Source organism: Schistosoma haematobium, chromosome 2 (genome assembly GCF_000699445.3).
Source record: "Schistosoma haematobium chromosome 2, whole genome shotgun sequence".
Lineage (NCBI taxonomy): Eukaryota > Metazoa > Platyhelminthes > Trematoda > Strigeidida > Schistosomatidae > Schistosoma > Schistosoma haematobium.
Window position 1 is genome coordinate 2,194,345 of NC_067197.1, and position 13,646 is coordinate 2,207,990.

The following is a 13,646-nucleotide window of genomic DNA, read 5'->3' on the forward strand; positions in this document are numbered from 1 at the left end:
ACCGAAGGCTCCGGGTGTGGCCCCCTAAGCAAACCACCTGCTTCAGTTTGGGCACCTGGGCAGTATCACAGCCCTCATACAAATCAAATGAGATTTGTGTGGCGCATATGTATTTGGTGCCTCCTTGTATCAATATCTATGTGTTCAAATAAATAAATAAAACTAATATTTATAAATCAATGTATGTTCAAAATAGATCGTTCACAACAACAACAACAGAAAAAGAACGCTCACTCTGTATGAAAATAGTTATTTTATCCACTGGTTCATCATCATTCATAAATGCTTGACATTGAAATTCAGCATTATCATCTCTAAATGTGTATGTATCAGAAGATATTGCTATTTTATAATCTGTTTGTGGTAGAATTGATAATGTTTCCATACGTGGTGGACTTATTGGTAATAATTGTGATGGAATAGGTACATCTCCAGGAATTTCCGGCTGACGATAATACCATATAAGTTTAGGGAATTGATCATTAGTTTCTGGTGGATTATCAGTGAAAACAGCTTGACAACTTAACTAAAAAAATTCAATAATGATAAAAATAGATAAATGTATGACGATTACGAACCTTTGTTAAGTTTTAAATGAGTGAACGGCTAGCTTTTCAACAACAACAAAATCAAAGTTATTGACTTCTCAATAGATCTTATCTTTTTTCCGAGAGTCGGGTTTTAATATCTTCAAGGAGAAAAAATAAAATTCTCCAACCATTGCTGCTACATTGATAATGACTTAACCGAACTATATTGAGTGAAACATATGTTCTTTTAGGTTCTATCATGCCAGACAGGTCGGTTGAAGAGCAGTAAGACTAAAAGCAGTAAACTCAGGGTCTATGGGTGAAATCATACTACTTACTGTACAGAGATGTGATCGGAGTGAGATGTTTCCTGCAGACAACTAGCATGATAGCGATGCTGCTTTTTGACACTGAAGGGTGGGGTTAGAAAATGTCGACCCTTAAAATGTACATCTCACCCTAACCCACGGATTTCTGTCTCCGGCAGTAGGATCTGAACAAGTACAAATCTAACATAAAATTACCAACAAAAATGTCGTGAATGACCGTTCTCAAGTAGTTGTTCCTTGAGCACTGCGGGTACGGTCTAAGATCACTAAAACCATCAATAACCTGATTTTCTTTTCAGATACACCTAGAAGAATCCTCCCATGATGTAGGTAACCGGGAAGTGATAATTGCCTTCATAACTTTAACAGCACTCAAGATCATCAGATTTCTAACTACTTTGTATTTGGTATTTATGTTACAAAATGTTTGTCAGCAATAAAACTGATATGTTTAAATTTGAACCAACTGTCTTAACAACTAAAGACTATCCAGTCAAACTCTATAGAATAATCCGGAATAAACAATTCCCCTGATACTTAAACATTAGGCTATTGACTAATTTGAATTCAAGTAAAGTAATGCTCAAATATGTTGATTTGATTAGTCTCACAAAGAGAGTTCTTTGGAAAAACATTGCCAAACATGACCCTACGTGACGTTTCAAAAGATTATAGAAGTTAATTCAAAGCTTAATCTTAGAGAATCAGATCAATTTCGGTAATTGTACTGAATAGAAAACTGATTACAAATACGAATTGTATAACTTAAGTAAATGAAATCGTTGAAAAGAATGTCCTCTTCACTGAATTGTCTTTCTTCCTTCTTCATCATCTTCTTCAACGACACAAGGGGTCTCTATTGTTATCGATTTTTTTTCTAATAATCTTATTAAATGACATACAATGCTGTTCTATTTCATTATAGACTAATCTATTGACAATAAACCTAAGTAAATAACAATAATTCAGAAGAATGATTCTCGTTTATTGAAGAATTTTTACTTTAATAGTTAAGTTCATGGAACAATTGAAACTAGACAACTATAGAAAACCTGTTGTAAAACTCTTTAGCAATGTACATCTACGATCTTGCTTCAAAACATTCAAACTCGAAACATATCGATCTCTCACCCAAACTCTTAACCACATCCAACAATGTTACTATCTAACTTCAACTAATCCAGTAAATTTAACGACGTATTCATCATTATCTTCATAATCTTAACTATTGAAATGACTATAATATCCACATAAACCTCTTTTTAACATTTTTCATTTTGATTAAGATTATGAACCGATTGATGTTAGACCACCATTGAAAACCTGGAAGCACTGGACAGCCGTTTCCTTCTGTTGTGGGACTCCTCAACAGTACTCACCAACGATCCCGCCCGCGGGATTCGAACCCAGGGCCTTCAGTCTCGCGTGCGAACACTTAACCTACTGGACCACTGAGTCGGCATCTAATGGTGTTAATGTCTAGCCTCAACCAATCCACGAAGTTGAGCGACCATCTTTCATTGTATTGAGGTAAACACCCGATACCGATTAGCTCCACTGATCACAGCTTCTCAACAGAACTCCGAGAATTTTCTCATGAAGCTAATTTCAATCTTGTTTTCAATATTATCACCGTAGTCAATCATCAATAATTCATACCTTCATTAATTATTAATTAAAGAGATTCATTAACTCATTACTACGGCAACAGAGGAAACTTTCTATTCTATGGGAAACTACAAAAATGTTACTTAAAAATTCTCTTTTCTAAATGGTAAAATGATTCTTCTTTTAGAAATGACGTAAATCATTGTTGTTGTTGTTTATTTAGTTTTTTTCTTTAAAAATACAGTAAGTACTACTAATCAATGTGGATAACTATAGCGAAACTACTAATATAAATAAGTAGTATAAAATAAATGGAGAGAAAAAGTCTCGAAGTGATCACAGTTTATTACATTTTCTGTTCAACTTATGTCCTTTAATAGTTGAGAGCATGAGCTAATTGAAGCTAAAACATTATAGAAAACCTGAAAGTAGTGGATAGCCATTTCGTTCAATCGTGAGACTTCTCAGCAGTGCACACTCACTGATGACAATGGTAGATGTGTTGCTCAATTTCGTGGATTAGTTAGAGTTAAACATTAACACCGTTGGATGCCGGCCGGTTCAGTGGTGTAGTGGTTAGGCGCTCTCGCGCCATACTGATAGGTCCTGGATTCGAATCTCGTGAGGCGGAATCGTTAGTGCGTACTGCTGAGGTGTCCTACAATAGGATTAAACGGCTATGACGTGCTTACAAGTTTTCCATGATGTTCTAGCTTCAATTGACTTATGATCTCAACTATTGAAGTTACTACAATCTCCACAAAACCCCTTCAGTTTGTTGAATAAGAATCAGAGTAATTTACTTGTTTTGTGAATTTTAATTATTGTGAAATGTTTCAAAAATCTGGTGTTACTTTAGAGATGTGTTTGAGTAAGATTATACGTCCACTAGTTTCCATGGTTGATTTTGTACTTGGTCATGGTATTTGATTAGTTAATCACCATGAGTTTATTCAAGTGACTATTTCATTTCATCATGTGATATTTGTTTATGCCCCCTAAATGTCTTGGTATGACTGAGGGTAATGAGAGTCCGCTACACCTCTAGAAATGCTATCACATTGCCATGCGTCTACAGACACTGATAGGGGAGTATTACTCACCGCCTTCTCGCGACATTACTGCTGTCTACAAAATTGAGAGGACGAAAAGCGGGTTGGTGGACACAGAGGACCCATCTATGGGATCTATTGGAAAACCCTGATTCCAAATCAATGGTGCACATAGGCTCCAGGGTTCTGAGAAAACAAATGGCGTGTGAATCTTATGTTGGTCACTGGCTACCATGGGACTGTATATCCTAAAGTCGCCCCACTGCCTTGTGGATTACAAACCTTCGGTCAAAAGGCTCGGGGAGTAGTCCCCTAAAAAAATCACCTGTTTCAGTTTGGGCGCCCGGACAGTATGTCAACCCTCACACCTATCGAATGAATTATGGCGTATATCTATTTTGTGCCACCTTGTACCAATCTTTACGTACATAAATAAATAAATAAATGTTTTATAGTGTATCTTTCCTCGTTCTTACCAAGATTGTATCTAGCACACTGTATGATTCATATATATATATATTTCTACTACAATTGAAATAACAATCTGATAACAAACATTTATACCCTTATTTGACAGAATCAATGTTTATCAGTATGGGGTTGCGGAGATTATTAGGTTTTTTGATTGAGATCATGAACCAATTAATGTTACATGCTAATCCGTGTCGGGTAGAGACATATATCTACTTCAGTACAATGGAAGATTGTCGCGCAATTTCGCGGATTGGTTGAGGTTACACATTAACACCGTTGAATGTCGGCTCAGTGTTCTAGAGTGTAAGCTTTTAAGCGGGAATGAATGCCCCGATTTCGAATCTTACGAGCGGGATCGTGGCTGAGCACTGTTGAGGAGTCCCACAATAGGATGAAACGGCCGCCTAGCACTTACAGGTTTTCAGTGATGGTCTAACATCAATCAATTCGTGTTTAACTACTTTAGAAAAACTTTTAATAACTCTCTTCCCCTCCGAGTTTGCACTAAAACGTTTAATCTTAAAAGGCAACTAAATATTTAGACTACTAACAGGTTAAAGATACAAGATAATAATATCAATCAATAACATACGTCTAGTGCTCTTTGAACACGTGCCAGAATTGTATACTTTGACTTATCCATAGGATAAATGGTATTTGTTGAAGAATCAATCTTCAAATGGAAATTACGATCTATGAATGAAACCCAAAAAAAATATCAGATATTAAGAGGATTCTTATATTTGTGAATTAGAACAATATTGTTCTCAATTGGATCTTTATCAAGCTTCACTCTACTATACAGTAATATTTATATGCATATTATGAAATTACTATACCAATCATGACAGCTTATCAGTCAATGATGATAACAATGGAATAGATTACGTAGTACGCAAAACGTACAAATGGATAGTGTGATGACAAGTGTACTAGTGATCATAAGAAGAATAAAAACCCCCAAATGCCCTGGTACGGCCGAGAGTGCGGAGAGTCCGCTCTCCCTTTCCAAATGCTCTCACATGAACACGCATATATAACCTCTGACAGGGAATTCCTACTCACTGCCTTCTCGCACCACGGGTGTTGTTTAAGAAATTGAGAAGACGAAAAACGAATGTCCGGAGCTTTAAGCGGGTTGGTGGACATGGAGAGTCCACCTAGGAGGGTTGGAAAACCCTCATTCCAAACCAATAGTGCACATGGGCTCCAGTATCCTAAATGAACAAATGGTGTATGAACCAATCGTTGGTCACTGGCTACCATGAGACTGAATCTTCTTACGACGCTCCACTGCCTTATGGATCAGACCTGTAGGTCGAAGGCTCCGGGTGTGGCCCCCGTAAACAAACCACCTGTTTTGGTTTGGGCACCCGTGCAGTATCACAGTTCTCACACAAATCTCATTTGATTTGTGTGGCGTATATGTATTTGGTGCCTCCTTGTATCAATATCTATATGTTAAAATAAATATAGATAAAACTTAATACAAAATGCGTCAATGGGTTGAAAAATATAAACACTGAAACAACATCCATAGAAAGATGATAAGATTCCGTAATAAGAAATGTTCAGGTAATTTGAAAAAACAAAAAGGGTAGAAGATGTTGAAGAAAAATAAACGTAGAAAGACTATAGAAAATAATAATAATCAATAAATAATGTCATCAAGGTTAATTTGGGCAAAGAAGATAAAAAGGTGTTAAAAATTTCTTATGAATACAAAGACTTGAATTATTGACTTGGATCTCTATACCTTCTGCTATGTGTACAGTGACGAAATGAAGCTCCACAAAGAAATCTAGTACAAATACGATAAATCACTTAAAATGATCTAGTTCTGTCTACTACATGACCGCTATCGTTCAAGTGTGATAGAACAAATCTGTGTATTGTATGATGGTACATCTTCCTAACCATGAAGGAACGTGTTCACTAACTCATCGGCTCAGTTATCCGGTAGTGAGTCCAATATAATTTTCTCCTCAGGAGCAGCTAAAATCATAGATACGCATCGATGTGGCAGTACTATGTAACTTATCTTTTGATTAAATAATTTCGTATAACCATAAAAATATTATTGTATATTAGAGTAAAGCATGATGAAAATCTAATCGAAAACCTCATTATGTTCTCTCATATAGTGATAATGTGGTGCGTGCTACTTATATTGATATAAGTAGTATATGACACGAGTTAAAACGTAATGTCTGTCAGCAGAAGAAAGGAAGAGCGAGAACACAATGGAATTTGTAAGAAAACGCATGAACAATGGAATGGGAGACAATGGATTGGTGTTTGCAACAGAAACAGTCCAGTTTGATATGATGCATTTAAATTTTGCAAATTGACGATTTACTATATGGTATTCAGATTGTTATTGAAATAGTCCGTAATTTTCGTACTAAATACATTCGATTGTCCCCACCCGTGTTATTGTTCACTACAATAAGACGAGTTTCATGAAGCTCTATTGATAAGCTGTAACCAGTGGATGATCATCCGTGTCAGGTGTGAGACAATGGTTAAAAGATTGCGCAATATAATAAACTGATTGAAGTTAGATATTAACACCATTGGATATCGTTTCAATGTTCATGCTAGAGACTGAGAATTCATCTATTCTACGTTAGGATACAATAGTGAAACAAATACAATCCGATTAGACCAAACACTTCACAACACTATCAATGTAGTAACAACATTAAGAAAACAGATTTTTCCGAATTTTATTCTGTAAACTAATCTAATGATAGTTCCACATTAGGAACTACCAACAGACTGAACTACTGAAGCTTATAGTAATTTTATTACAGCCTCAATTTGAGCTTAATTCTAACATTTATGTATGATATGTTCAGGTTAACAAATCAACTCGGATACGAGAACGCGTCCCAGTTTGGTTCCTATAAGGGTGAATGGAAAGCAGTTAGGAGTTCTATACTTGAACATCTAATTGACTGTCATCATTCTAAAGATCCACAATCTGATTTTAAGGTTGTATATATGATTCGTTCAAATCTATCGAGATTTCTTTGTATCCAACTTCTAGTAAAATAGTTGAAGCTCTTACTATCCATGAGTTCAAACCAGAATTATGCGTACAAAAGAAGTACGTTCTATCGTTATTGTTACCTTGGCCTTAATTATTATTATTATTATTATTATTATTATTACTGCATTCCCCTTTACTTATGTGTTATACTCTCATTATTCTATTCATAAATCATCATCATATCACTTTATTTAATTTTTACACCTCTATAACCTTTAATGACCTTTAATTATTATAATTTCAATAGTTGACATTGAAGCTAAATCACCATGGAAAACCTGGAAGTACTGGATAGCCGTTCCATCCTATTGTGGGACACCTCAGCAGTGCATATCCACGATTCCTCACAAAAAAGATTCGAACTCAGGACCTATCAATCTCGCTCACGAGTGCTTAACTTTTAGACCACTGAGTCGGCTGGCATCCAATTGTGTTAATGTCTAACTTCAACTCATCCACAAAATTGAGTGACACATCCACCATTATCATCAATAAGTTACTATCTCACAAAAAGAGATCCTTTCATTGAACTTCATATTTTTAAATCAAAATCAATAATCATTTAAAATGTGACACCTTGTATTGATTCGGTTACTTGTTCTTCTTGTTCTTCTTCTTCTTCTTCACCTTCTTTAACAGATATAGTTGTTTCTTTAATAGATTCTGTCACAATAGTTACAGCTGATTCTTCACCTTCTTTTATACCTTTATCAGTTGTGATCTTTTTTGTAAATTTAAAATACGATGATCCATATTCTTGAATCGGTGGTAAATCATCTCTTAATTCAATATCCACTGGAATTGGTACACTCATAATTATAATACAACGACCACGTATATGATCTTGTATAATAGATTGATGTAAATGTTTAATATAAAGTATACGTCCATTTTGTATTTCAACATGTTGACCAATTCGACTAGGATTAATTGGATTATTATAAAGATCAATAAATTGCCATGTATAACTGGAACTTTTTAAATCTACTTCTAAATCAAAATTATCTATTAAAAAAAAAGAACAATAATAATTTGAAGGTTACAACATTTCATAGAACGAATTCCGATAAGGTGACTTACTCATAATTGATTAATCACTGGGTGGTGAACAATGTCATGTGTGTCAAGTCCTTATTATTAGTGTAGATTGAATGCTATCGGGATCGAATGAGTCAGGGAGTACTAGTTCCCTCAAGATTACAGGTACACTTTGCTGACGAGTGCCAAGTAGCATGAAACCTGGTAATAGGGTTTCTTGTCAACTACCTCCAACCACCATCTAAGATTACTTACTCTTAACCTTTCTTATTCTTGTATTTGACTAGATTATGTAAGTGTTCACGATTCAAGGGAAGCATGGAATACAATGAATAGTAGTGAATACGGTTAGACGATTTGAACTTTGCATATAACCTAGTTCGGCGAAACTCTAATTTATGGACGAGCCAATCAGAGGCGTTTTAGAGGTTTCAAGGTTACGGCGCCAAATTCAGTGTTTAATGCTAACATACGATCGGTTTTACAGGGAATTTTGTACAAAACGTGATAATTGAGCGGTTATAACAAATAAAACGGCGAGACTATAATTTGTGGATGAATCAATCAAGGAAAGGATAACAGATCTCGGATTTTAACGCAAAAGCTTTCCATCCATTTGGCTAAATAAATTACTGGCATTATAGCTGATATCAGTTCGTGATGAAAACCCCATATATAATTCTTAACTAGGGCAGTTTATGACAATTATTGCGAACTGGATAATAAAAGCACAAGTAACAGTGACTGCAGCCAGGTACTACAACATGTAAGGATGATTGGAGAATGTGCAGACTCCAACTAGGCTTGGTTTTGCGCATCGTGTCGTTATCCACAAGTAACATTCTGTGCACTGAACAGTCGGAATGCACACAGACAATATTGGGGCTGTATGGTCGAAGATGAAAGAGTATTTGAAACTTTATCATGACTCAAGAGGCCGACTGTTCTGTAGTCATATAGATGATTTCCTCTACTGCATGCATTATGATTTTAAAACCTCTGAACCTCTTTCTCACCATGACAAGTTTTTGAACCACGTCTTAGAAGTGTATCCACTTTATTTCCTTGGTTTTGTATAATATATTTTTACTCTATACTGACTGTTTGCTGAATGGCTAATAATTCTCAAGGTCACTTGAGATTCGTTCAAAGTTCGTCCATAAATTAGAGTCTCTCTCCTATTTCTTCTATCCCATACACACTAACAAGTGCATATGGAAACAATTCATGAATCAGTATCCTTTGTATCAGTAGGCCTCAATAAAACATAATGGAAAAAGAAAGATCCTCCAATATAACACAGTGAGCACCAAATAAATCATATTTGATGAAGAAACTCTGGAAGAGGTTGAATTAGTCACATACCTGACTGAATAGTATCATCGATGAATGTGTAAAGACAAGGATTGGCAAAACATGAGCAACATTCATAAGGTTGAAGAATACATGGAACTTAAAACAACTGTCTGTCAACTAACATCAAAGTCAGAATCTTCAACATGGACGTCAACACAGTTGGTTCTACTGTACAGAGGTGAAACTTGGAGAAGTATTAAAACTATCATCAAGAGAATACAAATATTTAAAAACAATTATCTACACAAGATAGTGAATGACCGTTGACCGGATACAATCGGTAACAACCTACTATGGGTAAGAACAAACCAACTTCCATATGAGGCGGAAATTAGGAAAAGACGATGGAAGTTCAAAGGACATACATCGTAAAAATCATTAAACTGCATCATGAGAGAAGCACTAACTTAAACTCGTGAAATAAAGAATAAAAGAGAAAGGTCAAACAACACGCTGTACCGAGAATTTTAATCAGACATGAAAACGATGAATAACAACTGGAAAGAACTGTAAAAGGTTGCCCAAGACAAAGTTGGTTGGAAAAATGTTGTGGGCGGTCTATGCTCTTCCTTGAGGGGTAACAAGCATAAGTAATTCTCTTCAATGATTCTATTATTTTTTATTTATTAGTTACAAAAGGAGTTTTGAAATAGATAAAATTGATTGTTCATCAACGGGAAAAAAGGGAAAATAATGATTCATTCAATCACTTAATTATTGCGTAATCTAATCAATAAACAAGTTACTTACCAAAACGTAAATCATTCAAAAGTAATTGATAAAGAAAGAAAGAAATAAGAGAGAAGAAAAGTAAACATATCTGATTAAATCAACTAAAATAGGTTTCACATTGTATGGCTGTTTCGTCCTAATATGAAACTCCTCAGCAGTGCGCATCCCCAATCATGCATGCGAGACTGTAGCGCGAACGCTTAACCTCTAGATCATGGCTCAAAAATAGATGGAGAATAAGTTTTCATACATGTAAAATGTAAATGATCTCAAATGGTAAATGATTGAAAATCAATATAACATTACTTTTACACCAGTACTAGGATAGTTGTCCTTGTCATCTATATATTTCAACAGTCATCTGTTTTTGTGTTTGCTTGTTTGTTGTTGACACATCTTTATGTTTACTAATTGATCACATAACCTATTCAGGTGTGTTTATGAAAAATCTACGACCTTTCTCTATACAAGTTACAAAACGGTACAATTAGAGACGTTGTTGTGGCTGGGCACAATATACATTGAAAAGAATGTACATTATTCAGATGTGAACTGATGAACTGGTATCATCATAATGACGATCAATCGATATTTATCATCATGTTCAATCAAGAAATAAGAATAAAGAAGCTTGTTGAAATACTTTGTGTTGAGAATTCTGTATTGTACCAAAAAGACAATATTGAATAAAACCAGTAATAAGAAAGAAGAAGTACGCTAAAAATCGAATCAGAATTGATGATTTTCAACTAAGAAACAACTACAATTCAGTGGAAATACAGTATATACAATAAATAATAATAAAATAATTTACATACCTAATACTAAACACGTTAATTTCAAATCTTCTCCAGGTATTCCAGCTGCATTGCCATTATCATCAAGCCCATCAATTTGTACCTTGATTGATCGACCACTTACTGAAATTGTAATTAAGTAGATAAAAAATATATACTAAAATAAACGGGAATGGTAATAATGAATAATTAATGTTCCTTCTCATTACATATTCAGTTGATAAGTATATTGTTACAACAATAAACTTGAATTATCTGAATTCACTATTGACTTATGCTTAGATTATCATCTTTCAATTTGTTAGAACTATTCCCATTTATTTCAGTGATCTTCTTTGTATTAAAATGTTGATCACTTATTGACATAGTAAAATGTCGATGATTTCACTGTATAAAATTATCTTCAATGTTGTATACTAGTTTGTGTGGATTAATAATTAAAGAATACAGTCATAATTGGATGATTGACAACTAATCTACATTGAATCTTTCAAAGTAATACTTCAGTAGTTAAAGTCTTTAATTTTCAAGCATTTAACACATTTGAACACATAAATATTGGTACAGAATACATATGCACCACACAAGTCATTTGATTTGTGCGTGGATTGTAAAACCATCCAGGTGCCCAGATTAAACCGGATGATTTTCATAGGGGGCCACATCCGGAACCTCCAACCTATAGGTCTGATCTACAAGGCAGTAGAGCAATATCAGGAGATGCAGTCTCATGGTAGCCGCTGACCAACAATAGGTTCATACACCATTTGTTCCTTCAGGATACTGGAGTCCATGTACACGATTGATTTTGAATCAGGATCTTCAAACTTGCCTAGATGGATCTTACATATTCATCAACCAGGTTAAAGCGCCGCATATTTGCTTTTCAATAATGTCGCGAGAAGGCGGTGAGTAGGACTTCCTTGTCTGTATATGCATAGCCATGTAATGGCATTTCGAGATACAGAACGAACACTGTCCATTCTTAGCCGTAACAGAGTACTTGAGGGCTTTTAAATATTGGATCACAGATTTGTACTTCATTCTATCTATTTAAATTATGACAAACCAATAATATAACTCACTTTTCCTCCCCTCTCTCTCTTACACACACACACACACCCACATTTATAAGAAGCGTAACTTAAAACTTAGTAACATAATCAGTATTTGATTAGTTGTCTATCTATCTGTTGTATCTTAAAAAGGATATGATAAGTAAACTATTACTGTTCAATCTATATTTAAAGGATAAATTACTTTAAGTCATCTGTATTTTAGTTAAACAGAAAAATGATCCTACTAAATAAGCGTTCGTGTGCGAGACTGAAGGCCCTGGGTTCGAATCCCTTTTATGAGGGATCGTGGATGCGCACTGCTGAGGAGTCGCACAATAGGACGTAACGACCATCCAGTGCTTCCAGGTTTTCAATAGTAATCTAATATCAATCGAATCATGATCTCAATCAATAACTCAATAAAATTTTCTATATAGTTAACTTACTATCATAAACCGGTACAGGATGTTTTGACCAAATTGGTATTTCATTTTCATTAGCTGATATAATAACAATAGGATAATAATCTGTTCGATATCTTTTCAATGGATAATTAGATTCCTTTTGTTTATTATCTAATTCATTTGGTTCTTGTTCATTTGCATTATTATTCAATTCATCAATAGATTTCACAATAACATTAAATCGTATTTTCAATGGTTTCGTTGTATAATGTGGATTTGTTATGATTAAACTACCATTTTTACTATTGAATAATATTGATTCACCTAATTCACCAATATGAGCTGGTAAACCACTAATATATGCTAAATCATATGAATAACGAATTAATTGTGGATTTGTTGTATTATCTAATGGGGAATCAGTTGTAGCTACTAGAAAATACAAAAAGAAGAAACAAAATAAAACAATACAGTTATGAATATCAATCAATCATGAATGAAAGTTATCACTGCTACAATACACTTGGAATCTTGAAGGGAAACAGAAAAGAGGAAGGCTAAAAAAAAGAATACATTACGTTGAGGAATAGAAGCAAATAACAACTAGAAAGAGCTGAAAAGGATAGCTTGGTACAAGGTTGGGTGGAGAATGCTGTTGGGCGGCTTATGTTCCTTTACGAGGTGTAACAGGCGTAAGTAAGTAAGTAAGTAAGTGAGTTGATTCACCATTCACCGTTATTGATAACATATCCTATGAGTTAGTTGACGCATGGAATGCAAAGGACGAGAATTGCTGATTGCTTTGGTATACCACAGTCCAAACTGCTAGGTGAGTGAAGTCTTGCTAGATGGTTTCAACACTTCGTGACCAAGTGGTCGATATTTAACCTTAAAAGACTGATGCATCTACGGTAAACTAGAAAAATCTGAGAACTGGATTGTTAGAAAATTTCTTGGAAAATAAATTAGTTAATGTTGTTGTTACATGTGACCAAGGGCAACATTTGGAAGAAGTGACCTGGACTCCGAATCATTCCTACTAGATCTCATTTTGACCAGTTAAGAGGATTACGTCACAAATCACCAATATATCCTACCCTTAGGTAAAAGCGGTTTTAACCTTTCATATCTATTTAGTTGTCAATAACGAGCATGTGTCAGCCGAAGATAGACCACACGTCTGAAAAGAAAATATACAAGAAATAAAACACTC

The 13,646-nt window shown here is 34.7% G+C and overlaps 1 protein-coding gene across 1 annotated transcript in view; it reads right to left on the reverse strand.

Annotated features, from left to right (window-relative positions):
- MS3_00006024 (uncharacterized protein) overlaps positions 1–13,646 on the reverse strand; it is a 256,723-nt gene that overhangs the window by 20,965 nt on the left and 222,112 nt on the right. The window contains exons 87-91 of the mRNA XM_051214123.1: positions 12,476–12,865; positions 10,993–11,094; positions 7,625–8,053; positions 4,586–4,686; positions 235–526 (exon numbers count right to left, since the gene is read on the reverse strand). Coding sequence (XP_051067251.1) covers positions 235–526; positions 4,586–4,686; positions 7,625–8,053; positions 10,993–11,094; positions 12,476–12,865 — 1,314 coding nt within the window. The remainder of the gene's footprint in view (positions 1–234; positions 527–4,585; positions 4,687–7,624; positions 8,054–10,992; positions 11,095–12,475; positions 12,866–13,646) is intronic.